Source organism: Haliaeetus albicilla, chromosome 1 (genome assembly GCF_947461875.1).
Source record: "Haliaeetus albicilla chromosome 1, bHalAlb1.1, whole genome shotgun sequence".
In the NCBI taxonomy this organism is placed as follows: domain Eukaryota; kingdom Metazoa; phylum Chordata; class Aves; order Accipitriformes; family Accipitridae; genus Haliaeetus; species Haliaeetus albicilla.
The window spans coordinates 7,055,679-7,080,244 of NC_091483.1; the positions used below are offsets into that span (position 1 = coordinate 7,055,679).

At 42.9% G+C, this 24,566-nt stretch overlaps 1 protein-coding gene across 1 annotated transcript in view; it reads right to left on the bottom strand.

Annotated features, from left to right (window-relative positions):
* Window positions 1–24,566, bottom strand: part of FRAS1 (Fraser extracellular matrix complex subunit 1) — a 173,656-nt gene that overhangs the window by 83,083 nt on the left and 66,007 nt on the right. Inside the window, exons 6-17 of the mRNA XM_069774067.1 lie at window positions 24,202–24,335; window positions 21,336–21,419; window positions 20,606–20,707; window positions 20,311–20,502; window positions 15,996–16,085; window positions 14,344–14,491; window positions 11,866–12,009; window positions 11,409–11,543; window positions 3,546–3,689; window positions 1,651–1,791; window positions 1,081–1,221; window positions 12–185 (exon numbers count right to left, since the gene is read on the bottom strand). Of these exons, the coding sequence (XP_069630168.1) occupies window positions 12–185; window positions 1,081–1,221; window positions 1,651–1,791; window positions 3,546–3,689; window positions 11,409–11,543; window positions 11,866–12,009; window positions 14,344–14,491; window positions 15,996–16,085; window positions 20,311–20,502; window positions 20,606–20,707; window positions 21,336–21,419; window positions 24,202–24,335 (1,629 nt within the window). The remainder of the gene's footprint in view (window positions 1–11; window positions 186–1,080; window positions 1,222–1,650; window positions 1,792–3,545; window positions 3,690–11,408; window positions 11,544–11,865; window positions 12,010–14,343; window positions 14,492–15,995; window positions 16,086–20,310; window positions 20,503–20,605; window positions 20,708–21,335; window positions 21,420–24,201; window positions 24,336–24,566) is intronic.

Below are 24,566 nucleotides of genomic sequence, written 5' to 3' on the forward strand. Positions count from 1 at the left end.
CCTCTACTCACGTTTGCAAACTCCTGTGCTATCCATGTAGAACTGGGCTTGGCAGTGAGAGAGGCAAAGGCCATGTACAGCTCCTTCCATGGGCTGGTGAGGTTGCAGTACATCCTCTGGTGCCCTGCACTGCAGGCAACGAGAGGCCCCCGGGCCAACGCAGGTGCGGCAGGATGGGTGGCAACCTGTGCACAGGTCAAGAGAGCAGTCAGAGCCGCAGCTTTGAGGACAGCTTTCTCAGAGAGATGGACAAGGCCCAACAACTTGGGCATCAGGTCATAACATGAGAGAGAAAGGGAAGAAAACACTGGTTTGGACCCTCTTGTTCATCCCTCTTTCCAGTTTTGTATTGCTGTAGACAGTCCGATACTCAAAGAGCTAGCAAAGAGCATACACTTCACAGCAACTCACAAGCTAAGAAATCTTTTCCATTAACTGATGGGGTGCTGCATTTTCTATAATGGAACAGGGATTTTAGAAAAATATTTTGACATCTTTTCCTCCACCCCCAAATAACAGCCCTTTTCTTGAATAAAGTTGATGAACAAATAATGTGGGGAAAAAAATGCAGTACTGTGCCATAGGCAATCAATTTTCCTTTAATTTCTGGAACCGTAATGGTGAACACAATCTCACTAGGAGAAATATCAAGAAATGACAGTCTGAAGGGCTCGTAGGAAGCATAAATTAAATCTTCCAAACTTTCAGGTTTTCCATTGCTGCAAAAATGACCTCAGTCTTAGCAAATCTACTAGGTGTGTGCAGAATTTCATCCACCTCTTAACTCGTGTCAAGAAAAACTTGGAAGCAATGTACGTTTATTTCAACAACACAGAGAAAAAAAAAGTCCCCAAGATCACTAAATCCTGAGGGTGTGAAGCAGAAAGTATTTGAGAAGATTTGCTTTTTCTCAAAGTAGAAAAAAATCAGCAGGCAAACACAGGAATTACTCATTGACCAGTTCAGCATAAGATAAAGGATCAGCATCGTAGCTGGGTAGTCCGAGCACAGCCCAACAAAAGCCAATATAGATACACTGGTTTACAGCAGCTGGGGAATTACTCCAAGTACATAGCTTACCCTTGCAGACGTTGTGATCCTGGTAAAAACCCTCTCCACAGCCCTGCAGGCACTGACCCCAGCGCAGTGCCAGAGGAAAGGAACAGGAGGTGCAGTGAGTGGCCAGAGGTCCCTCACATGTGGAGCATGAATCATGACAAGCTGATAAAGAAACAGAGCACACAGAACTGAAATATCCCATTTTTTTCTCCTTGAGAGTTGTGGTGCTGACTACCACAGCCTCCTCCAGCTAACTGAAAACTCCCAGCTGGCATGATATTCAGCTATATGAACTAATGAGAGCAGAAGTGCACGAGTATTAATAACTACTAACAGTAATACCTATCACTCACACAGCGTTTTGAATATATATCTCAAAGTGTCTTAATATGCTTGGCAAGGCAAAGAGGTTATTTAAAACAATCTATCACGAGTGAACCAAAGAAAACAAAAAATCAAATTCCCTGTCCCCACTCGCACTTCTGTGCTCTTAACATTCCCTCCCCCCAGGTAAACATCTGGGGAAAAGCAGACAACATGTGGAGGGTGCCTTGAGAGCCTTACAAAAGGTCATGCAAATATGCCTCTTACCTCTGCATCTTCCGTTGCTACTTGGGAAATATCCATCTGGGCACTCTGAAATGCACTTCCCATCATGTAACAACTTATCTGAAGCACAGGTCAAACACCTGGGTTGGTCTGAATAGCATGTTTCACAGAACTGGTCACAAGCTGCCAAAGACGACAGCTCATTAATAAAATGCACTCAATAAGCAAAGAACAACAGACGCATCAACCTGGCCACATAGATAAAATCAAGTAAGCCAAACCATGCCTTGTCCTTTCTTTGCCAGAAAGGCATCTTTAAACATTGCTCTCCAGCACAAGTAACCTTTCGTAGTTCCCTGGAATAAGTAGTGACATTCACGGAGGTAGATGTGTGAGTGCAGACAGGTATTCACTGACCTGTATCCCATCCAGGACTCTGAGTAAGTACAAATACCAGAAATGGGTCTACACCAGCACTCCCTCCGTGCCTGACACAACCCCCTCCAGGTAATGTTCTTCCTCTTCACCAACCATCTGTGAACAGGCAGCACCATTCTGAACAATTTCACATATGAAAACCATCCCATAAATCTTTACATACCTTTGTACAACAAGCATCAGTTATCAGACTGTTCAGGAATTAAAAGATGGGAGAAAAGTTGATAAAAAAAATGCAATTCTTCCCCCCCCCCCCCCGCCCTTTTCTTCAAGTCAAAGTTTTAAGTGTGAAAATGCATCTAAAATTAAGCGTAATAATGTTTCTTATCAATTCATGTGGTCTATATTCTCCCAGGCAGTCAGTTCTGAAGCTAACTGACCTGAAGTCTAAGAGTGCTCTAAAACTGGCTTCCCTAAGTCAGTAGCACTACTGTTGCCGTACATGCAGAAGAGCCAAGCATTTTACTTAACCAATTTTTGTTTCTTTCCACCAGTCAGACAGCCTCCCTTTAAAACAGCTTAGAGCTCTCTGGTTGGGTATCAAAATGCATGTTTTTGGTAGAAGACAAAAGGCCCGAATCCTGAAGGGTATGAGGAACAGCTATGCAGTTTTGAGAAATCACTGGCAATAAAAATCAAAATTATGCCCAAGCCACATCTAAGCTAAATTTCCTTTTTAGCTTAAATGACTTTCAGCTACAGATTTAAGATTTCAAGCCTGCACACTTCAAAACACAGGTGAGTAAAATTTACTGGTATAGACATCAACCAAACTAAAGGTGAACCTGGTCAAAGTGAAATTCATGCAGAATCTGCCAGAGTAGCAACAATTTTGTCAACATTCTCCAGGTTTCAAGGCCTCTCTAGCTAGCTGTGGCTCAGATAGACCTGCATGAAGACAGACAACCCCTGCATCATTCTACTGACTATGCTGGACAGTCCTTCAAACCAGCTGGAGGTGGTTGCCAGCAGAAACCCAGACTTGACCCGAATGGTTGCGGCGAATTTTAGATTCTTTATTTGTTTGAGACGTTTTTCCCCTTCATGATCTGTTTGACTTAAGACTTCTAATTCCCTCCAGCCATCTCTTCCCTTTTCTCAGCAAACCTTCCCAGCAACCAAGTCTCATCTGTTGTGCAGGTATTAGTTATTGTGATGCTGAATTATAATCAAATTTACAGAAACCTGCTGGCAAAGGCCATTTTTCTTCCCACAGACAAATGGATTTGTCAAGCCCTCAGAAACTACTCAGTTAGGCTTTCAAGCTGTTCAGTGAAGGAAAAAACCTTAAACCTTTCAGCATCTGATTAGCTTAAATGAATTAATAATCTTACAAACAAACAGCAGCTTTCCTCATCTGATATTTATGCACAAGGTGCATCTGGCTTCTTAGACATGAATAAAATCACAGCTGCTGCAGGGCTAAATGAAATATTGATTCCTTTTTTGCAGAGCATTTCTCAAGCTTCTTGCAATTGGAGAAGAAAACAGGTATTTACCGCTGCAGATTCCATCCTTTGTATAAAATCCCTGTCCACAGCTGGCCACACAGAGCCCTGCTTTTAGCACGCGTGATGCGTCTTTGCAGGACAAACAATTGTTCTCAGCAGCACCCCAGCATGAGGAACAGGACTCGTGACAAGCTGCAGGAAAGAAAGGTGCGGGATTAACAGGCAATCAACTTCCAGTCATCTCTTTAAAATGAGCAGTTTGCAGTAATTCACTTTTTTTGCAGTTTTTTTCTTAAATTCACAGGCATTCACTGCTTCAGAAAAGGAAAAGAAAACAAAAAAACACTGCTCTTCTTATGTTAGTATCTTTTATCCAAGCCATCTCAGGGGTACAATTTACAGCTTCATTTTGTACATGCAATATTACATGCTGTATACATCAGAGCAGTTTCTGTAGCTGTAATCAGACTGGGAGGAGTGTTGGTAACACTGTTAAGTCCTGTTTGTTCATCCTGGTGCTAGGGGCTGTATGAGCACAAAGGGAAATGGGAAGAGATCCCATCATATGCTACTTAAAAAAACAGACCTGCAATCAGATCCTTGCAGTGACTACCGACATTAACCCAGCTCCATGTAGAAACACAGAATTAGACTGCAGGGCTGCAATCAAGGTCCTGCAAAATTAAACCCAAGACAGCCTACTTCTGGAAACAACTCCTTCTGCCCTTCCAGGACTCTGCACTGGCGCAGAAGGAACTGACTTCTGGCTGTTGGCCGATCTGGTCAGGCACGGCAGAAATCCTCACGTGCTCAGACTGAGTAATTCATGGGGAAAGGTGGGCAGTGGGTCCCAGGTCCAGTACAGCGGGCACTGCATAACTTTTCCTTGACACTGCCAGCAGAAGAGAAGGGGCATTCCCTCACTGAGTTGAGATAACCAGCTACTTTTCTCTCTGGGTGAGCCATGTATCATGGTTGGGACACAGTAATGTTTCAGATATTCCTGAAGTATATCACGTTCCTGCAATGTAAGTAGTATAAATGCCCTCTCCGTGACATCTGGGTACAGGAACACATAGGCAGAACAGAGTGATCCTCGTGCATGATGACATTTTACAATTAAACTAATAACTGTATGAAGACCAATTCTGCCTCCCAAAACAGTTGTTGAACAAACCACCTTATTTGAAACTGTACAAGTTCAGCTGTGGGGGAGATTCAGCCCACTGTGGTTACTGTTTATGAAATGCGTGACGCAGACTCATGTTAAATCCTGTGCTACCAGTGCTTGCAGGAACTGAGCAAATTACAGTTCTTTTAGCTATTAGATTTTTTCTCAATTACACCCAAATATGTTCCAAAGATATTCTTAAATTTATTATTTCACAATAAGGCAGGTACATGCTTGTGCTCCCAGAGCACGGCAGGTGGGAGAAAACAGAACCTTTTGACATTTGCCCTGTATCCGCAAACACGTCTGAAGTTGCACCCACCCAAGAAAAACTCATCTGCAAGTAGTCTCAGTGGAATGCAGGAACCAGCAGACACAGCTCATCCACATAACTAAGAGCACATTTACATACAGAACAGTGACAAAAGCAAACACCTTCCTGCCAAAATAAACCCGCTAAGTGAGACACAATTCACCCTCTCCCCTATAACAGGCGGGAGTGTTTGCAATCCAGGTAGCTGTAAGTAAGTTTACAGCAAACTGGTGATCACCACTACTCCCATCTCACTCCTGTTTTGCATGGTTTCTATGCTGCTTCTGTCTGCTCGAGGCCATAGTTGCTCTTGGGTTTGTTAATTAATGAGATGGAGCACCTATGTTTGTGCTTATATATGAGTCACACTGCATAGCATAAGATAAAACACCCCATCTTAGTGGATCTCACTGCCCCCTAAGGCAAGGAAGTGTTATCATCTCTGTCCCATATAAAGGGAACTGAAACACAGAGGTGTGACATGACGTGCATGGGGTTAGAACAGGGAGTATTTAGGGGGCCAAGACACGGGACATTTGAGTTCATGCCCAGCATGTGGTCCTTTGACAATCTGGATGTTCCTTCTCCACATTTTCACCTTTGCTTATTTTCCCCTTTCTCGTCTTCTTCTGTTGCCTTGTAACTAGCTGTTTGCTTTCCCCCTTCTCACCCTCCTGCATCTTCCTCCCCCCCCCCAATTCCTGATCTGTCCAGAATGCTATGGCTCTTCTAGTTCCTGAACGCTCTTATGTGAGGAGTGTCTCATAAGGACGCTAGGTATCCTGTACACAAAAGGATCTTCCCCCCGACTCATAAAGCAACTGCCGTCACCACTATCAAGCGCATCTAATTGGGGCTGATTCACAACACGATGAATACCAAACATCCCATCCCAAGGTAAAGATTGTGCACACTTTTCTGCTCCAGTCGATAATTTCCCTTGCTGATAAAAAGCTGCATCTTGTTCCAGCTTGGATGATTCTCAGGGCACGTCTACACTCGAAAGTTAACTGCAGTGGATGAGTTCATGCTGTAAATCCTTAAGTACTGAAATGTCCTCACTTCACCTTCCAGCCATGAGTGTTTTGCTCCTCTCTGCTCACTCTAACTTTCATTTTAAAAGAGTGGGTACCAGGACGTGGATCCTCTAATTAAAGACTTCCCACTGCACAGCTTGACCCCCTTGCTGTTAACCTGCCTCAATATGTTGACACATCTGAATGTACCCAGTTATTTGCAAAGTTCTCAAGTCCTCTCTGGAGGTGCTGCTCCTTTCCTTTCTCTCCTGGCAGCCTGGCCTCCACACTCTGTTTCTAGACAGGCAGCCTTGCATACAGCTGTATTAAAAATGCACTTTTGATGAAAGCCAGGTCAGTTGGGCAAATGTGCTTTGGCTCCCACCGTGCACCATTTGCTGCCTGCACTAGACCAAGCGCTCCTGAGCGCATCCTCACCTCAATCTCTTCTCTCAAGCAGCTGCCTCAAGCTGTGCCTCTGTGTAGGTCAAAATAATGTCTTCACCTCCCGCCAGTTCCACACATTTTGCTGGATGTAAGTCTACCATAAACAATACCCACGCTGGAAAGGTCTTTGGCATGGCTGGACCCACATCCCAGGCTCTTCTCTGGAGACGGTGCCCAGCAGTATTGCCTCTCTGCCACAGTCTGCGCACGGCCGTTCTGCTGGGCTTTTGTCGTCACCACCACCACTGTCCTCGCCCACGGCTACCTGCAGCGCAAACAACCCTCCCTCTCAGCTTGCCTTCCTTTCTGGCTCTGGCTCTCTTAAGCCTTTCTATGGACACATGGCTGTAGGGCTAATAAAGCAGCAGACAGGCCAGCCCAGCCCGTTCCTCCTTTCTCTGCTGCCAAAAAGAAACTCACCACAAATGTTACTCTAAACACAGCCATGAAGAAAGGGAGTGAGACAAGAAGGAAAGGTATCTTAGACAAGGTGGGCTAAGAACACTCCCAGTGCCATACTTCTGGTGGTGAAACCTGTGACATCTAGGCTCAAGCCAGGTAATGATACAAACCAGCAGTCTGCAGGTTGGAGGAGTTTAAGATCTTACTTCACCTCCTCTCTCCAGTTCCCAGTTGGCTCTCACTGGCCCTTGGCAAAGATCCTGCAAATCCACTCCTGGCTATCACAGCAGCTTTCAAGTCTTCTAGCGAGACAGCTGTTGTGTTAAAACTGCTTGTCTTCCTAGATGGGACATGACTTCTTGCTACCTCAGCTATGGGTAGTGAGGGAAGATGAAGTACAACCTACCAGAGGTCATCAGACCTTCTGAGAAGCTGCAGTGAATTTGGCAAACTGATATGAAACAGATCCTCTGGACTCCGAGCTACTAGACAGAGACCAGGTCCAAATGGCTTCTTTGAGACCAAAAGGGACAGAAAGGGAGGAGATCTAACTAGCAGAGTTCGGAAGAAAGGAAGGAAAGGAGAAAGAACGCAACCCGATTTTTAGCAAGACAGCCACATTTAGCATTTGGAAGTACTGCAAATGACACACAGTACAGGATCGGTAACAATTTCCTCAGGCAAGCCAACAAAAAAAAAAGGCTTGCAGCAAGAGGCTCAGCTCTGATGTGCTGCTGCAATCACTAGCTCTGCTATGCAAGCCCTCCCCGGGAACAGGCTCCACGGACTCCTCTGACACAGCCATTTCTGTATGCGAGGTGGCAAGCACCTCCAGGAGTTATCAGCTGCCAGTCTCCAGATGACAAACACGCACAGCCTAATTCATGCTCCTACAGATACAATCCTTCACTTCTCGTGCTTGCGGTGACAGGCACCAGGCAATTTATTTTCACATGTCTTGAGGACTTTTTTGTCACTAGTCCAGCAGCTACTAAATCCCAGCCAACATCTCCACTCTGTTTGCCATCAGATGGTACAACCGCAGCTGCAGTTGTAAGCAATGGACCCCCAACAGGTACGACCTGGGTTCGTACGGATGAGACGGCAGCCCCAACCCATTCCTGCCCTGTGTTTATACACACTCACGCACACCCTGCCCGCAGAAGCTTTGGCTCTTCCAGCACTGGGTCAGTGCCAGACTCAACAGCTGCTCCTTGCACAAACAGCCAGTCACCAACTCCACTAAAAAAGCAGAGGAAAAAGTGGAAGCATTCAATGAGCCACTGTCAGCTGAAACATCTTTGCCTACAGCAACTAAGTGTCTGTGTGAAAATAAATCAACAGAATGACTGCATTGCCAGGAAACTGTTTTCACCCTTCCTGGCTATTTTCAGTTCAGATTTGTAGGGACTGTTTTGCATTGCCTCCTCCCTTCTGTGTGGATACTGGACTTATATGCAAGACCCTGCAGCTTAACCAGACACTGCTGCTGAAGGAAAGATGTTCAAAAGATTATAGTCAACCTTCCAGTTGCAATAGGGTGTGCAATTACTCTGCCTCAGCTGACGTGATGGTATTCATCAAGATGCAGTAACATGTCTTTCCAGAAAATCAAAATTAAACAGACAAAACTTCCAGGGTCCTGCTTCTTGGTTAAAGCAAGAGCACTCCAGTGGCTCCTGAGCCAAGGGGTCTTTTTCTCTGCTCTGTTACTCAAGAGTTGCAGGGGTGTAATGTAGAAGTCACACAGAAGTGACACAGGCCCAGGCTTTTAGAAAATGAGAGCTCCTGCAAAGTGATGCTTCTGTTCTTTCATGATTGACCAGAAGTCAGATAATCAAAGAACCACCCACCAAACTTTCTCTGATCTGCATCAGAGCAGCTATAACATTGCCAGGTTTGACGACAACAGGAGGGCTAACGCAAATGGCATCCCAGCAAGAACACAGTAAGAAGTCACTGCTTGGCTTTGAGAAAGCACAGATGGGGTCCGACTGCTCTGCGCCACGTCATAGCATTAACCACCTCTAACTTGCCCTCCTCACCATGAGCTGGGCAAGTTCAGCTTAGTCATGTTCTGTCGTTTATCCTCAAGGTGAGCCTCCGCACCCAGATACGGCAGAGAAAAACAACAGGTTGTGAATAAAAATTCAAGCGCTTTGCTACAGATGGAGCTGGGTCTGCTAGTGTCAAGTTACACATTTTGACGTTCGCATTTTGGGAGATCAAAGCAGAAACACTTGAGTTCTGCCTAGGCTTTTGAATAATCTTGAAAACATAAACAATTAAGTTAGAAAAATGCAGTGAGAGCACTGAACACTGCAAGTCCTTTGAGTCCTTCTGTTCTACCAGGCAGACATCTCTTATTTTCGCTTCCCTTTGCTTTGCCTTTGGTGGGGGGGTTCTTAACTGTTTCCACAGCCTATTTCTGACAAGGAAGACTTCATCTACCACTCTGCTCTAAGCCTGATACAAACTGGTCCATGATCTTCAAATACACTGCCACGTAACTGAACCTATTACCTTTTATTCTCAACTTTACATTCTCTTAATGGTTTTCTTACTTTACAGAAGCAGGTGGAGGGGCAGGGGCAAGAAACAATGCTTATGTAAGATTAAAATAGGGCAGGGATTAAACAACTGTATTCCAAAATTCAAAATAGATTCAATTAGACCAGATATTATAAAACATGAACAAAAGGAAAGACTAATTCATTGTGTTTTGTTACAAACAGTGTTTCCACAATAGGATGGAGTAAGAAACCTGGTTTTATAGGTCTTTTTCATCTCCAGAGCGAATTCCTCAAGAGGGAGTTTACTGGAACTATAGCGATTAACGCAGCCTAGTTCGTTCTTTTTGTGATTTTGGAACATGCTTATTGTAGATGTTAAAACCATTATGAGAAAAATATTTCTGAACAGTCTAAGGCTTGTCTGGACAATCAGATTAGAGATTTGTAAAAATAAAGAGGATACAAAGAAAGAGTGAATCGCAATGAATTATGGACCATATCTGAAATTTAAGACGTTCTCCACTGGTGTGACTTTATGCAGAAAATGCAGCCAGGCAGAACTAAAGCAAATTGGTTTAATTCCCTTGAGGAAACAGGAACAAATTTTCCCAGCAACTTTCAGCTACAAGCATGTGTGACTGCAAATTTGGATGGAATGTACAATCAGTAATATAAAAACCAGTAATAAAAAGAAACATTAGCTTTTCCCTACCGCTTCAGCAGTACATGGGCACTGCCAATTAAAACACTAGGAGCAGGTGGAAAGGAAATGGCAAAATAAAACCAAATGAAGTAGAAGATTATTTGATACTTAAGTCTATAAATTCTTTTGGACCAGATCTCTCTTTTCTATTTATACACGCACAATGGGGCCCTAGTCTATGGTCACTGCTGGAGGACAGAGGTTTTTCAGACTTTGAAAACCTGAAACAAATGGTCAGCTCTTCAAGGCAAACCACTTCAGAAAAGGAAGCTGGACTTGGAATCTCAAGTGCTTTCCCCTGAAACCTGCCAAAAGCCCTAAGCCTGTATTTAAGGAGGAGGGCTAGTTCCAAAGAAATTAAAGTGATGGCTCAAGAAGTTAAGCATGTGCTCCACCCCTTTGATGAATTAGAGCTGCAGAAATAATTAGAAGCCTTCTAAAAAGGCCAACATCAAGAGGAGAAAAGTGTTAACTTTAGAGAAAACAATTAAACTGTCACGATGAAAAAGCAGCTGCCTTACAGTTTGGGAAAAGTAAAAATATTTCAAAGGAGCAGGGGAAGCTCATAAAAGCACTATCATACTTCCACTGAAGAGAAAACTGAAACTTCACGATCTTATTCTCAGTCTTTCCAATCACTAACATACAGGATTTAGACACATCTCGGTGTATTATAGAATTACTAACTAACTTTGTAAATATGCTTCCTGAGAACAGTTAGTCCAATCAACTTTCAGGAAGAGCGCACCATATGAAACAAATGAATGGCAAAACAAAGCAAAAGAAGTTTTCCAAATAGTATTTTCTGTGCACTTTTCTGACTTCTATCAATCCCCCATCCCTCCAAGCAATTTTCTACGCACTTCAAAGTACCAGCTCCTGAAAGGTCTGGCATTAGCCGCTGCAGTTAGTCTGCACTGAACTCAAAGAAAACCCCCAGGGATCAGATGGCCAGGCATGGCTCAAGGTGTTATATCCTTAGTAAAATTGGTGCATACATCCTGCTCTATACCCTTAACACCACAAAAACCACAGTCACATTTCCAAAAGAAAATTCTGAATTGAAAGAGGACAGTAGTGAAAAAACGCAGTGTTCAAAACCAGAGTTTTATCACAACAGAACTGATCCGCTGAGGAATTTTAATGAATATTTCCCCAAGCAGTAATCAATTTTACACTGTATGACTTAGTTCCTCTGTCCACTCCTTCCTTTACTCTAGGGTGAACATTAACACCTATGTCAACAGCAGATCCCTCAACAGAGAGTATATCTAATAGCTCAGGTACAGCTTTTGGCTGCTGTTTTGCTATCACAAAGTATTGCAGTCTTTTTTGCTTTGAGTTACCTGCGCAGAGGAGCTGATCCTGAAAGTATCCCTTCCCACACGAAGTCACGCACTGCCCGTTCTGCATTAGCAGGGATGTCTGGCATGAGGAGCACTCAAATCCATTGGTACAGGCTGAGCATGTTTCATTGCAGGCTTCCAAGAGAAAGAATAGAGAAGAAAGATGTATTAATCCCGAATGTCTTGGATGCAGCAAGACTCCCCTGCTCTGACAAAAAGAGATAATTTTGCCTCATTTTGGCAAAAGAGTTTGAGAATTTGCATTTTTCAGGGGCTTGCACCTGAAACCTCCTGAAGTCTTAAACCCATGGTTACTACTCAGTATGTGCCTGAATGCTTTTCCAGGCAAAGCCTGGCAATCTCTTTTTAATAAGCTTGTGGGATCCTACAAACAAAAGCACAGCAAGCCACAGAGAAGACAGTCATCTGACAGGGTATAACCCTTTGCAGAAATTACCTAGGCAAGTTCCTCCATCCTGGTAGAAGCCTGAGGCACATGTCTCCACACAGTGCCCATTCTGCAGCTGCTTCCTTGTGTCTCGGCAGGCGTTACAGTGATCAAAGGACTGAGAGCAGGTCAAACAGTCTGGGTGGCACTCAGCTGGCACAAAGAAATGACACAGAGGTAAAAACCATCAGCAGTGTTTTCAATCAGGAAGGCACAAAACAAGGCACGCTCCAAAATCAAAGTGAAATTCTTTACTTATTTCTGTTGGTGGTTCAAGGTGTATTAGTTTTGGAGTGGCTATTTTTTCCACGAATGCATGAAAGGGGCTAAAAATTATACTGCTGTGTTCTAGTACGTGAGAAGTTATTACACAGATTCAGATTTTCTAGACTATTGATACAAAGGATATTCATTGTCCACATGGTTTCTCAGCAGTAAAAATCGTAAGGCATCAGGAATGAATGGTCCGAAACAACCCGAATTTGAGTTTCCTTCAGTCAAACCCTGCGAAAAGACAAGACTGTGTCCATGCCAGGTCAGAGTACAGGTGGCAGACCACTCCCCCTCCAGTCAAAAGTTTTGTGTCACAGCACTGTAGCAAGCATTTCCTGACCACAGGTATTTTCTCAAATGGCATGCCTGCTCTCTCTGCAGAGGCCAAGACAAGGACTACTTTCGCTTTACTACTGAGCTACTTTCGCTTGCTGGAAGAAAACCTGTCTGTTCCTTTCTGACAAGTCAGCAGAAAGGATCCCAATGCTGAAAACTCTCCTTCATTTACACTAAATAACCTGCAAGTTTCCAGGGAGATGTACCCAATGAAAAAATCAGGAACCAAGAGCTACAGAAGACGTACAGGTGAAGATAACTATGAATACATAGTGACAAACACAAGGAATGAATAGGAGGCTCTGTCTCTATCCATTTCTTTCCAATAACTTTCCAAAGGTATATGCAGCCCCATCCTTCCAGTCTGACAATGAACTGACTACTTGGAGAGGTACAGAATGGAGAATTTTTCTCCAGGTACAAAAAAATTCCCTCTGCTCCAACCCAAATGTTCTCAGTGAGAGGGCATATTTGCTGGCTTTAACATAAATACAGCTATGCTTAGGGCTATATGCTTTGTACTGGCTGAGAATGAATGGGTTCTCTCTGCCTGCTTCTCCCAGCACATCTGTGAGAAGCAGCAATAAATTTTTACTGGCTTTAACGAAGCAGATGCGTTAGGGACTGATGCTCTGGGCTCACAGATTGAAATGCTGCAGGCAGGATTTTGCATTTGTTTCTCATCACTTCCAATGCAAAACAGAAAAAGACAGAGGGAAAACAGCAGGCTTCGGTAAAGTAGATTTCCATTTACGTTTTAGGACACCAAAATGCAAGTTTATCTCTGTATGTCCAATACCATGACTTCAAAGCTTGTGTTTTCCAAAATGCTACCATTACAGAAGCTAAACAAAGAGGCCAGATTTTCAAGGGTGACCAGTACACAGTGGTACTTCTTGATAAGAGGGAGAACACAGAGCTGCTGAGAGCACTTTATAATCTGTCCTCTCCTTAGGAGCCTGTGCAGATGCTGTTCCCTTTCAAAAATCCAGGACAATTTTATCTGAACTGTCCAAAACCCATTTTCCTCACTTTCAATTTGTAGTGCTTTGCATTTTTACTAGCATGCAGTAAATAACAAGCTTTAAAACATTAATATGGCAAATATGCCAAGGCACTCCTCCAAATGACAGCATAATTAAACTGTGAAGCTATTTGCTTTTTACTGAGATAAAACATTAACTGGAGCACTCAGATAAAACCAAAGTTATATGAATGCAACAAGAAGAGCTACCAACACGAAAAGTTAGCAAACCACAGCTAAAGCCTACCAACTATGAAATGTAAATCAAGGAGAATGACAATATCCCGGAGAAAAATGAATTTATATGCAAAATTAACATCTAAGCTAAGGCTATCCTAATCTTTCCAAACAATTATTAACTGGCAGCCATTCAGCCCCAGGTGAGCTTGTGACATAACAGTGTAAGCAGGTTCTTTCTTCTTTTCACTCCCAAGAAATAATCAGGAGCCCATAAACTCCCAAACCCATGTTAGGATTCAGAAAGGAGCAGTCCCCTGCCTTATAAAACTCATGTTGAAGAAAAAAGAAAAAGACAAAACATTTTGAAAACGCCAACACCAAGGAGAAACTCTTTTGCCAAAACAAAGCTATCATTTAAACCAGGGGAGGTCAGTGGGAGCCTTTGGATGGAGCCCTAAACGTCTCTAAGAACCCTAATGAAATCATATGAAAACCAGTTAATTAGCAACAGAAAACTGAAGACAAGTTACAATTCAATGCAGGTATCGGACCGGTACTGAGGAAGCAAGGGTCACAAGGATGCCGGAACAACCTCCGTGGAAGAGGTGTATGCAACACACATGCTCCCACCCAACACGAGTGACGGTAAGAAACAATTGACCCTGGGTCTGTACCTGGCTCGCAGTGCGGGCAGCAGTCACCCTTTGCCTCAACAGCCAGGCTGCCCAGCGGGCAGGGCGGGCAGGAGCGCTGGAAGCAGGTCACCTCCGCGTCCCGGCATTCGCATTCTGTGCACGGCCCTTCTTCCCATTTCTCTCCGTTCTGCACAAGAAACACCGAGCAGCCAGCATCAGTAGCGAAGGAGAGCCTTTGCACAAAGTGGTTTTGCCATGCATGGAAATGTCTGGGTAAATTGCAAGGCCACATCCATGCTAGTAGTAAATTAAACATTTCTGGGACTGTTTCAGCATGAGACCTGCCAACATGGGACTGCGTGCCTCTGTACCATTAACCCTCTTGCCCTCTTTGCCTTTCCAGAATAAGGCAGCCTGCAAAGTGCTTACTGAGAAGAGTCCTTGGCCTGTGAACACCTGAACACATTCCCCCTCAGCACTCCCTCCAAAGCAGGGTGTTTTTCAGTTAGCAGTAAGTTCTTTCTACTTCTTCACCTCCCTTGGTTTTCTCTGACTCAAAGCATTTTCTTCTGTCTCCAAACTTTGCTGCCTCACTTGTCCACTTCTTTTGCACAGCCTGGTAACAAGTGCTTGAATCTGCTCTGTATCTGAATAGATAGATACCTGTAACCTGTCCTCTGTCTGAATCTACGTCTTTGCATAATGACCTTTTTGTCACACTTTAAATCTCTTTCTAACCTTCACAGCTTTTTATTTCCTCTCCTCCTCTCTTCTATTGCCTTGTTTTCCATCACGGAGGACTGGCTGAAACACCAGAAATGAAGAGGGTTCCCCTCCCGCGACCTGCATCCCTGGGTCTGCTCAGAAGGTCACTGAAGCTGCCCTCAGTGGCTGAGGCTCTGCGGGCACCACATGAGAAACTCAAAAGGCAGAAAAGAGACAGCAAGCATTTTAAATGCCCGTGAAGCTTTTGTGTCAGTTCCTCGCTTAAAAGGGATAAAGCACAAACTGGAATAAACCTGACACCTTAATATGTTTTACCTCACTTGGGTCAGAGAAAGAGATTTGAGGAAAGAAAGGGAAGTATTAGCATTAAAAAAAATCCCCAAACAGTATTAAACTTTCCATTTCTCACATCTGCTGGCCAACAGCAACAATTAGCTCCAGTCCTCATCTGTCAGAGCAATGAAGAGTCCATTACTGATATATTTAAACCAAGATACATAGTTTCCTTTCTATTTAACTTCAGAAGGAAAGTGCCTTGAAAATATTCATAAAATAACAGACTCCTGTTGCAGCAAAAATTATAATCAGTGGGATACATAGGCAGAAAGCTATACATTGCCCCAGCTCTGTAGCCTCTACTTTATAGGATTAAAGTCAGGCATCTTTAACTCCATGAGATGTGCAGGAAACCTATGAGTACGTATATTAAATATTAACGAGAAACGATTGATTATACTGCACAAAGGAAAGCAAGGCAAACTTAAACTCTGCAGCAGATGCACACATTATAAACAAGTGTGTTCTGTAAATTGTAAAGGCAATCTGCAGACAATATTAATGGATTATTTTTTTCTGCTACACTTGCAAATAATATCCTTCTCCGAACTGGAGAGGGAGAGCCAATTCCTTCAAACCTTTACGAGCAGAACTCACTATTACGTGCTCCGAAGTACCAGGATACTCACAGCTTTGGTATGTTCTTTGTAAACACAGTAACGATTACTTGAAATACATTCAGGACAGCACTTCCCATCTAAGTGAATTAATTCTTCACCCTGTGAAGAGAAAGGTTGCAGCAATTCAAACGGAATCAACACCACCAAAAATACTGTGGAATGCAGAGGCAGAACAGCTCTTGCCCTGGAATGCAATCTTCAATATCTAATTTCACCTTATCTTCTCTCTATCCTACTTCATCTCTGTAAGGTACGGTTTGAAAAATGTGCTCAGTGAATACTGCAGTTGCCGAACAAACCTCAGAAAAGGCCTGGGAATTCAGCAATAAGGCCATTACTTCATCCCTAAATCCCGCAGAGGAAGACCCCCCAGTATAACCCATTGCAAGTACAGAGAACAGGAATGCCGTATTTTTATTGTGGATCATTAGGATCTTACTGCACCACTGTCAAAATTTCAATGCATAGAAGCTTACCTTCATTTTGAATGTTCTACTTTTCTTCCCCAAGAGAATTTCAAAGCACATGCTCTATTTATCCCAGATGGAAAAAGCCTGTTCTTTGTTACAATGTACAACTCCACAGAATCCACTTAAATAACTTCAGTTTGAAGATAAGAATTTAGCAGCAGGAGAATGGAATAAAGTGCCCTAATTCGTCACAACTTTTTGTGCCCGAGTAGAAGCTGAATATTTAGAAAAGAGGGACACTCTGCCTGCGGGAACCAGGACACAGGTCGAAAGACACGGCTTTGATTTCCTGACCCGAGTAGCTTTTCCGGACCAGATTCTCACGCACTGTAAACACAGGCAAGGTAATTCATCCTAGTCAGAGAACAGACATATGTATACAAACCCACTACAATTAAAAAGTTACAAATGAATGGCTAAATTAGATTTGGTGCCGATCTGCACTAAGCACTTGTTTAATCTATGCCCATTAAATGTCAGTGTTAATACCCATCCCAAATCTCAGTGGGAAATAATCCTCCTCACTTTGCAACCAGGCTGATTATTCACCTGCGACAAACAGAGAAGTCATGATTGTTCGTTAAATGTTTGCAAGGGGCTCACATACCCAATGAAATCACACAGCTTACACCCGGGTTCCATTTCAGCATGTTGCTGCTTTCTTCTGATGGCTCACAAAATTCAGCTGAGCGTCAAGTTTACCAAATAGCTTTGCTGATTTACACCAACCGGACATCTGTTCCAGCAGTCACTCCAGGATATTTTTCACTGTGTCACATTGGCACGCTCACTAATCGGTGTACGTGAATTACTTTCTAGGCATAGATAGGGCAATAACAGCACCAGTCGCTGTTAGTTTCACCAAGGTAGAACAACTAAGGCAGGCCCCGCGCTGGAACTCTCATGCATTTCTAACAATGGGTAAGAAAGGAGAAACCGTATGGTTCTTAGTCATCGAGGACCACACACAGTCTAAATCTCTCTCTGCTGGTTCTATACATTTTTGCTCTTAAATCATTACTTCAAAATGCCATAGGCGGTGGTTGGATCTCATGTCACCACTATGTACTGTAAACTCTCCTGTCCCTATCCCTGCCCACATCCCCACCCACATACATAAACACACACTATAGGAAAACTGAGAACAACTAGCCATGGAACATGGCTCGCCTAGCCAAAAAAATGCAACCATGCTGCTCTGCCAAGACTCAGAAAAGGGAGAGGCTGCATGAGATAACTTGTGGCTTTGCTGAAGAGAGATTCATCATATTTCAGGTTGAGAACACTGAAAGGCAGTGATGGGCTAAGAAGCAGAAGAGAGAACAAAAAGTTTTATGCAATCTCTCTCAAACATGTACACACCTACATGCACATGCACCGTCTGTAACTCTCAAGCCCCTAGCTCCTTCTAAATACCAGAAAGACTTCTGCAGCTTGCGGGCAGTATGGTAGTCATGCAGCACCCTGCAAGCTCTATCTCACTGATCCTGTAGTTTCTAGGGCTGGCAGGGCTGCTAGCAGAAATGCTCCATCACCAGTCTACTCAGGTAGGCTGCAGCATCCCCTGCCATCACCCATGAACCATCCACCTCTGAACATCATCATGAGCGTGCTTACTTAGCTGGGGTGCTGTCAAGCGCTCCAGCAGGATTATTTGATGCTCTGACAGTTGGAGTGGTTTTGGTTGAGCGCATCCACTTCAACAGCCATAGCTAACCCAGCCTGCCACATAACTTGTATTCCTAGCTCATCGGTAACCTGCTGAAAATGGCTTTTTGAAGATTAGGTCAGAATCACCACAGACACTTTCATTTGGCAGTTGCTGGACAGGTTTGTTTGAAAGGGCTTATAAGCTAAACCTCACGTAATGCTGCTATACTATGTCGAGCTGTCCAGGATTTGCAGTTCATATCTGTGGCCTCATTACTTTTTAAATAGGATGATGTGACCAGAAAATTAATAGTGCCTTAATGAGGAGATGAATCCAAACACTCCTAGCTTCACATCAGCTCTGATTTATTGATGCAGGTGCCTAAAAAACAGACCTGCAACTCAAAAAGGAAAATGAAAATATTTCATTTGGTCTTTGAGTAAATATTTTAGTGTAATTAATTAATGCACACCTTGTATTATTGAGGTAAACTATGACTGAACATGACTTGAGGAAGCTAGTTTATCTTAAGGGAAGCCATGAAGAATAATAAATCCTTGGGCAAATATCTTCTATCAAGTGGGACCGTAACTCTTGTCTACAACAAAGGACAGTGTCTTCCTCCTTCTGTCCTCCCAGCAACCACGTTTCGTTCAATTCAAAATTGCAGTGGTTCATGCTCTGACAAATAGTATCACTTTTTTAGAAGCTCTGGCTTTTAGATGGGTGGTTACCTTTGAGAGCTTGAGTTCGAAAAATTGCTGCCAAGTAAGAATGCTGCACACTTTTGAACCCCCGAGTTTTGAATCCTACATGTTAACATCTCCAGCTACTGTTCTGTAAAATATCCCTGCCTTTTCTGAATAATGGATTCTTTGTCAGTACCCAAGATATGAGCATGAATATTAAATAATTCTCCCTACTGAGCCATGACAGCATGCCATCATCATTAGTGTAAATGATCCAATTTACAGCCATAAGCACGCAGGAAGCTGACTGAAACAGATGCAAGTGCACAAGATTTTATGACAACCACGACTTTCCACCCAGCAAAATCTCCCCATGCAGTTTAAGGTCAGATGATCACCAGCAGTACTACACCAGTGACAAAGAGTTTGGGTCCCACACTCAATGCATTTTTGCTATTTAAAAGGCACAATCTCAGATGAACAAGCATACACTCTTACTCCTAGATATAGCCTCTCTGCATGATCATAATTTGGGACCCCACGTGTGGATTCTCACTTTTTTGAACACTCATTAAAACGATCTAATCCAGTGAATCCATTACGTCCAGATTTTGGCTGGACTTCAGACACAGCACAAGGATGCTGCTACTCGGGATTTAGCACACAGGCAGAGTTGCCAGAAAAGCACTGCCACTGAGAGAGGAAACTCAGAAGGTTACAACTGCTTTCCTTCTCTTCACTGACACTGTGGAGTAGTTGGTATAAAGCAGGTATTAGCCCTCCAATTAAAACAGACGCAGTGACAAACAACACAGAACTCTTATCCCACTGCAAAAAGGCAATTCAAAACATATTTGCGTGTGTGTGTGTGTGTGTTAATGTGTGAAGCATTCAGCCCTATGTAATGCATTTTGCACCTACACTATAGAGCAGATATAACCTGCGGGAGGGGGACGGTTAGTTTTGGAGTAAACAGCACCGGGAATAAAATATCTTACCAACTTCACTTTTGTGCCAAGAATGACATGGAAAAGACGGGAGAAAAGTGGAACACTGGCTTCCATATCCAACTACCTTACTGAAGCCCACTGTAGCATACAGAATGAAGATAAATGGAACATTTCTTAAGCTCTTAACTCCTTCTGACCTATACGTCTCTCCCCACGTTCAGCTCCTGGTAAAGCCGGTGATCACTGAAACCTCTGGGTGTCTGACCCTCCATTATAGCAGGCAAGCAACAGCGTGGGAGGGAATCCAAATTAAATTAGTCACTGATTCACACTGGCTTGCTTCACAATGCAAGCCCACTGAGCAGTCAAACTTGCATGGAAAATCCAAAGTTTACTCTCCTTTCCTGTGAAGTGGTTTCAAGGTAATTGCACAAAACAAGCCCCGAGAGAAAGGCAGGTCCTCTGAGCATCTCAAGATGTCAGTCGAGAAAAAAGAAAAAGGGAGGGGAAAAAAAAATCACAAGACTTGACAGATACATCTTGAAAGAAGAAAACCTTTCTTACCTTGGCACACTCCACTTTGGCACATTCTGCTTCCTGGCAAATGACTTGCCCTTCATCGCACACGCAGAAGTCACAGCGAGTACTATTCCACATCTCACTGTGGTACCTGATAGTGCCATCATACAAGCAGTTTCCCTTGGAAGACACACACTCCTCACAGCATTTCCCAGGACGCTGCACTTTGTTCTCCTCCTACAAAACATCAGCAACCATTGAGCAGGACTGTCTGAACCCGTTGGCACGGGCACAGTGATAGGTGGAGCCAGGGTATCAGAGGTGAATGATTTTTAACTACCTTCTCACAGGTAATAAAGTCACAGGTCTCTCTCAGACATCTCACTTCTCCTCTGTGACATGCACATGCAGTGCAGGTATTTTTTTTCCACTGTTCGCCATGCTGTTCAAAAAGAACATGCATACAGTTGTTAAACACTCTTCATAAATAACAAAATTCTTTCCAGATATCTGTGCTGCTTATGGAATATGATGGCTCCTTCTGCATGTCTGTATCCGATAATAAACTCTTCTTTACAAATACTTCTCTCTTCATAATCAGCAAAGAGGAAGAAGTGCTATGAGGTCTAGATGACACCGTGATGTGTATTTGTCATTAATTGCAAGCTAGTGACATTGGTGAGGCGTTAACTACTATCATTAACAAAAAATAATCATTAAGAGAAAATCCCACATACATACATTCATTAAATAATGCATTAAATTAATTCCAGATGATACAATGAAAGCTATAAACACTTTGACCTTCACCAGTGTTTTCTGCCTTCCTCAAAAAAGTGTGACAAGAAAGTGCCTAATCTGCTTCACCCTGCAAACTTCCTTTCTGCTTGCCAGCAAATTCTTGTGTAGTCCTAATTTCTTTCAACTCTTCTGGCTTTCCAGGAAATAAAAAAGCAAAGGTTGTACTAGGCTATCCATGTTGGCAGAAGTCAGATGTCGGGGAGAAGGGAAAGAGAGATGTGCCAGAACTTGTGAACAACTGCCTTTTGGTGTGGCTCGTCAAACGTTACCTGGTACACTCTTCCCGACACTGAGCAGGGCTTTGGAACACATTCTGGGCAGCATTTTCCAGGAGACATAACCATAACTTCATCCTAAACAGAAAGCAGGAGAGACAAGTAAAATAAGAGCATGAACAGTTAACACGGAGCTCAGCACCACCGCCTGGAATTCTAGGCATGTAGTATCTGTGTGATAACCCACAGTTACTCAAGGCTCCATTTTGGCTCCAATATCTGGGGGCAGTCTTAACGGCACGAGATCATTGTAGAAAGCTAGAAAGAAAGATATTTCCTTCACCTCATTTTCTGGGCTTCTTGGGATGGCAGTTGAGGTCCAAATGCATAGGTAAGTATATAGATGCAGATAAAGACAGACAGACAGACAGACAGACACACAAGATAAAGTACATATATATATTCAGGTATACAGATACACAGAGGAAAAAAAGTATATATAGACCTATGTAGACAAGCACACTAAAGCATGAGATGGAAGAGAGAAGAGTGTTTTTTTCCTGGTACTGCCACATTTTGAGGCTTTGAATGTGTGATTTAGACTCACCATCTCTCGGGCATTTGCACTGTTTTACTTAAATCTATACAGCATAACTGTCTGTACAGCTGTTAAATTATGCTTAAAACTGGATTATCCTAATTTAAACTTTTTCATGACTGATTTAAATCACATTGGAATAGGTTGGCATTTCACATCAATATAATAGTTTCTGCATGCCGCAACTTTATCCATCCAAAACATGTCTGTAATTCCCCTGCTACAATTTCACATACATCCAATGATTTGGAATAATGTTGTTTGCCAGCACCTCCCTCCAGCCACATCAGGATGACCAGAAGACTGACTTACGGACTGAAAGTAGTGTAGAAATGCCAAGTACAATTCTCTCATCTGCTTTGTTAGTCAAATCACTAGCTTTAAAAGAAAGGGTGGAAGGTTTTGTATAAAAGTTATCAACAATAGATTTCCCAGCAGAGTTAAAAGAACTCTTCATGGATTTTGGTGGGATATGTGGTGGGACATTCAGGTACAGTCCTGCATGCAACAAGCATATTTGAAGTTCCTCTCCCTCAGCAACCAGGGAAGTGCACAGTTATCTGAAAGATGGAAGATGAGAGTTTAATACTGGGAGAATTTATGTATTTGCTTTTGACAGGGACTGGAAAATGAAGAAAGTGACAGAGATAAAGGCACATGCAGGAAAATGTTAGGTATGATTGAGAGCAGAACAGGATCCTTGCACATCCTGCTAATGCCCCTTCCATCGGGCACCTTGGTAGAAAATATCTGGAACACCATCAGAATTGGCTTTCTGCTGCATTAACTTGGATGCTCTCAGCCAATTATTCTCAGATACATCACAGCAACAACACAGTCATTTCTGTTTCCACAAATTAAATCCTAATGATTAGCTGATTAAACATTAGTGCAATCAGTCAGCAGGTAACATCAGTCCATTTGGAGTGGGAAAGGAGGAATCTAAAGCAGGCATAAATTTGTTTTAATGCACAGTACTTAGTCAACAAATACTAATTGAGTATCTTAGGGTAAAGCAAAACACTATTAGCATGCACAGAAACAGGTGGGCCTTCCTTCTATTAAAAAAAAAAAAAAAAGTGCTAATTGCACAAACATCTGGTCCAGTAATAGAAAGCTAGGTAAGCATCAACAGGAAAAAAAGGTTATGACTACTGCTTTTGTTTTTCTCAGTGCTACAGGGAAGTGTCCTCAGCCAGAGCACACATTTCAAGGGAGCTTCTGGATTCATCATTGCAGCGTGGTAATAGATAAAAAAATATTTGGGAAATGGCAGCCCCTAAAATGTAAAGTCAAGGTCAGAAAGAGGGATTTCCAGGGAGCCAGTTCCTGCATTTCCTTAGCATGGCATGCTGTTGTAAAAGAGTACACCAAGATGCCCAAGAAAACTAGTACAATGGGCCCAATGAAAAGAAATCCAAAGAGCATAGTCATACCCTGAAGCACTTCTAATATAATAACAAGAAATAAAAAAATTGAGTCACTTGTATAGACTGTGGAGTACTGTGCATAGTTTGCTGCCTTTACTAGCCCCTGTGTTAACACTGTATATAATCTTGTAGTGTTTTGGATGGGTTGATCACTGCATAAGTGCTAAGAACACATCATTTGCCCACAGCAAAGACCCTGCAGACAGAATTGTCCCAGTTCTCTCAAGTGGACTAAATCCGTGAGTCACTACTTGAGCTTGCCTAACTTATCTTACTGGTTGTGTTGATTTCTAAACACAAGCACACATGAGGAAAAGTACTCTGAGACTTTTCTTTCAGCTGCAGTTATCTTGTATTTCTAAACTCTTTAAGTTAACAGGGGAATTTCATCTGCATTTGACTACCTTCAACTGTATTTCTTGAGTTCTTGTTAAAAAGAAGTAAACAAGACGTGCAAACCAAACTTTTCAGCTGCAGACCAAACACTGAAATTTGTAAAGATAAACTCCCATTAAAAATCTTGTGTTTTCATTCCTTCCCTCACAGAAACAAAAACATTTCCTGACCAACCCTACATAATTTCTTTAGTATTAAAAAAAAAAAAAAAGGCAGTTTCTTTAGACATTATTTGTGCTTAATTAGCCAGCAAAAGCATGATAAGAGTTAAATGGTGGGGAAGGAAGATATTAAGGAAGAGACAGACAGCATGTGCATACTGACAGACTTAACCGTCACTCCACATCGTTTCCACACATCAAAACTCCCTTTTCCAAACGGCCCACTGGTCACACAGAAGATTTGCCTGCTAATTTGTACATCTGCATGAGAAATGGACCTTGCCAAGGGAAAGATGACAGTCATGAGTAATGTCCCCCAGAAGATGGGTCCTGACCTGGCTGCACAGTAGAGGCTGGCAGGAAGCCGTGAAGCACTGAGTCACGCCGTCCCTGCAGACGCATTTGGAGCACTGACCAAGGTGCCAGTCCTCACCATCCTGGAACAAGCGTCCATCAAAGGAGCAAGGCTCTAAGAGATATGAAAACAATGAGTAATTTTCTTTTCCAATGCCCTTTAATGCCTTTCCGTCACCCATAATTAAAACACAGATTTTGTGCATCTCAGAATTCAAAATTCTGGTTTATCTAAGCAGGTAATGACAGTAACAATTCCACCAGTTTTCAAAGGCTTTAGACTTGTGAACCAAGAGCTCTGGATGTACTTCTCCCACTGGACTTCTATGAGAAAAGGTATCCAATA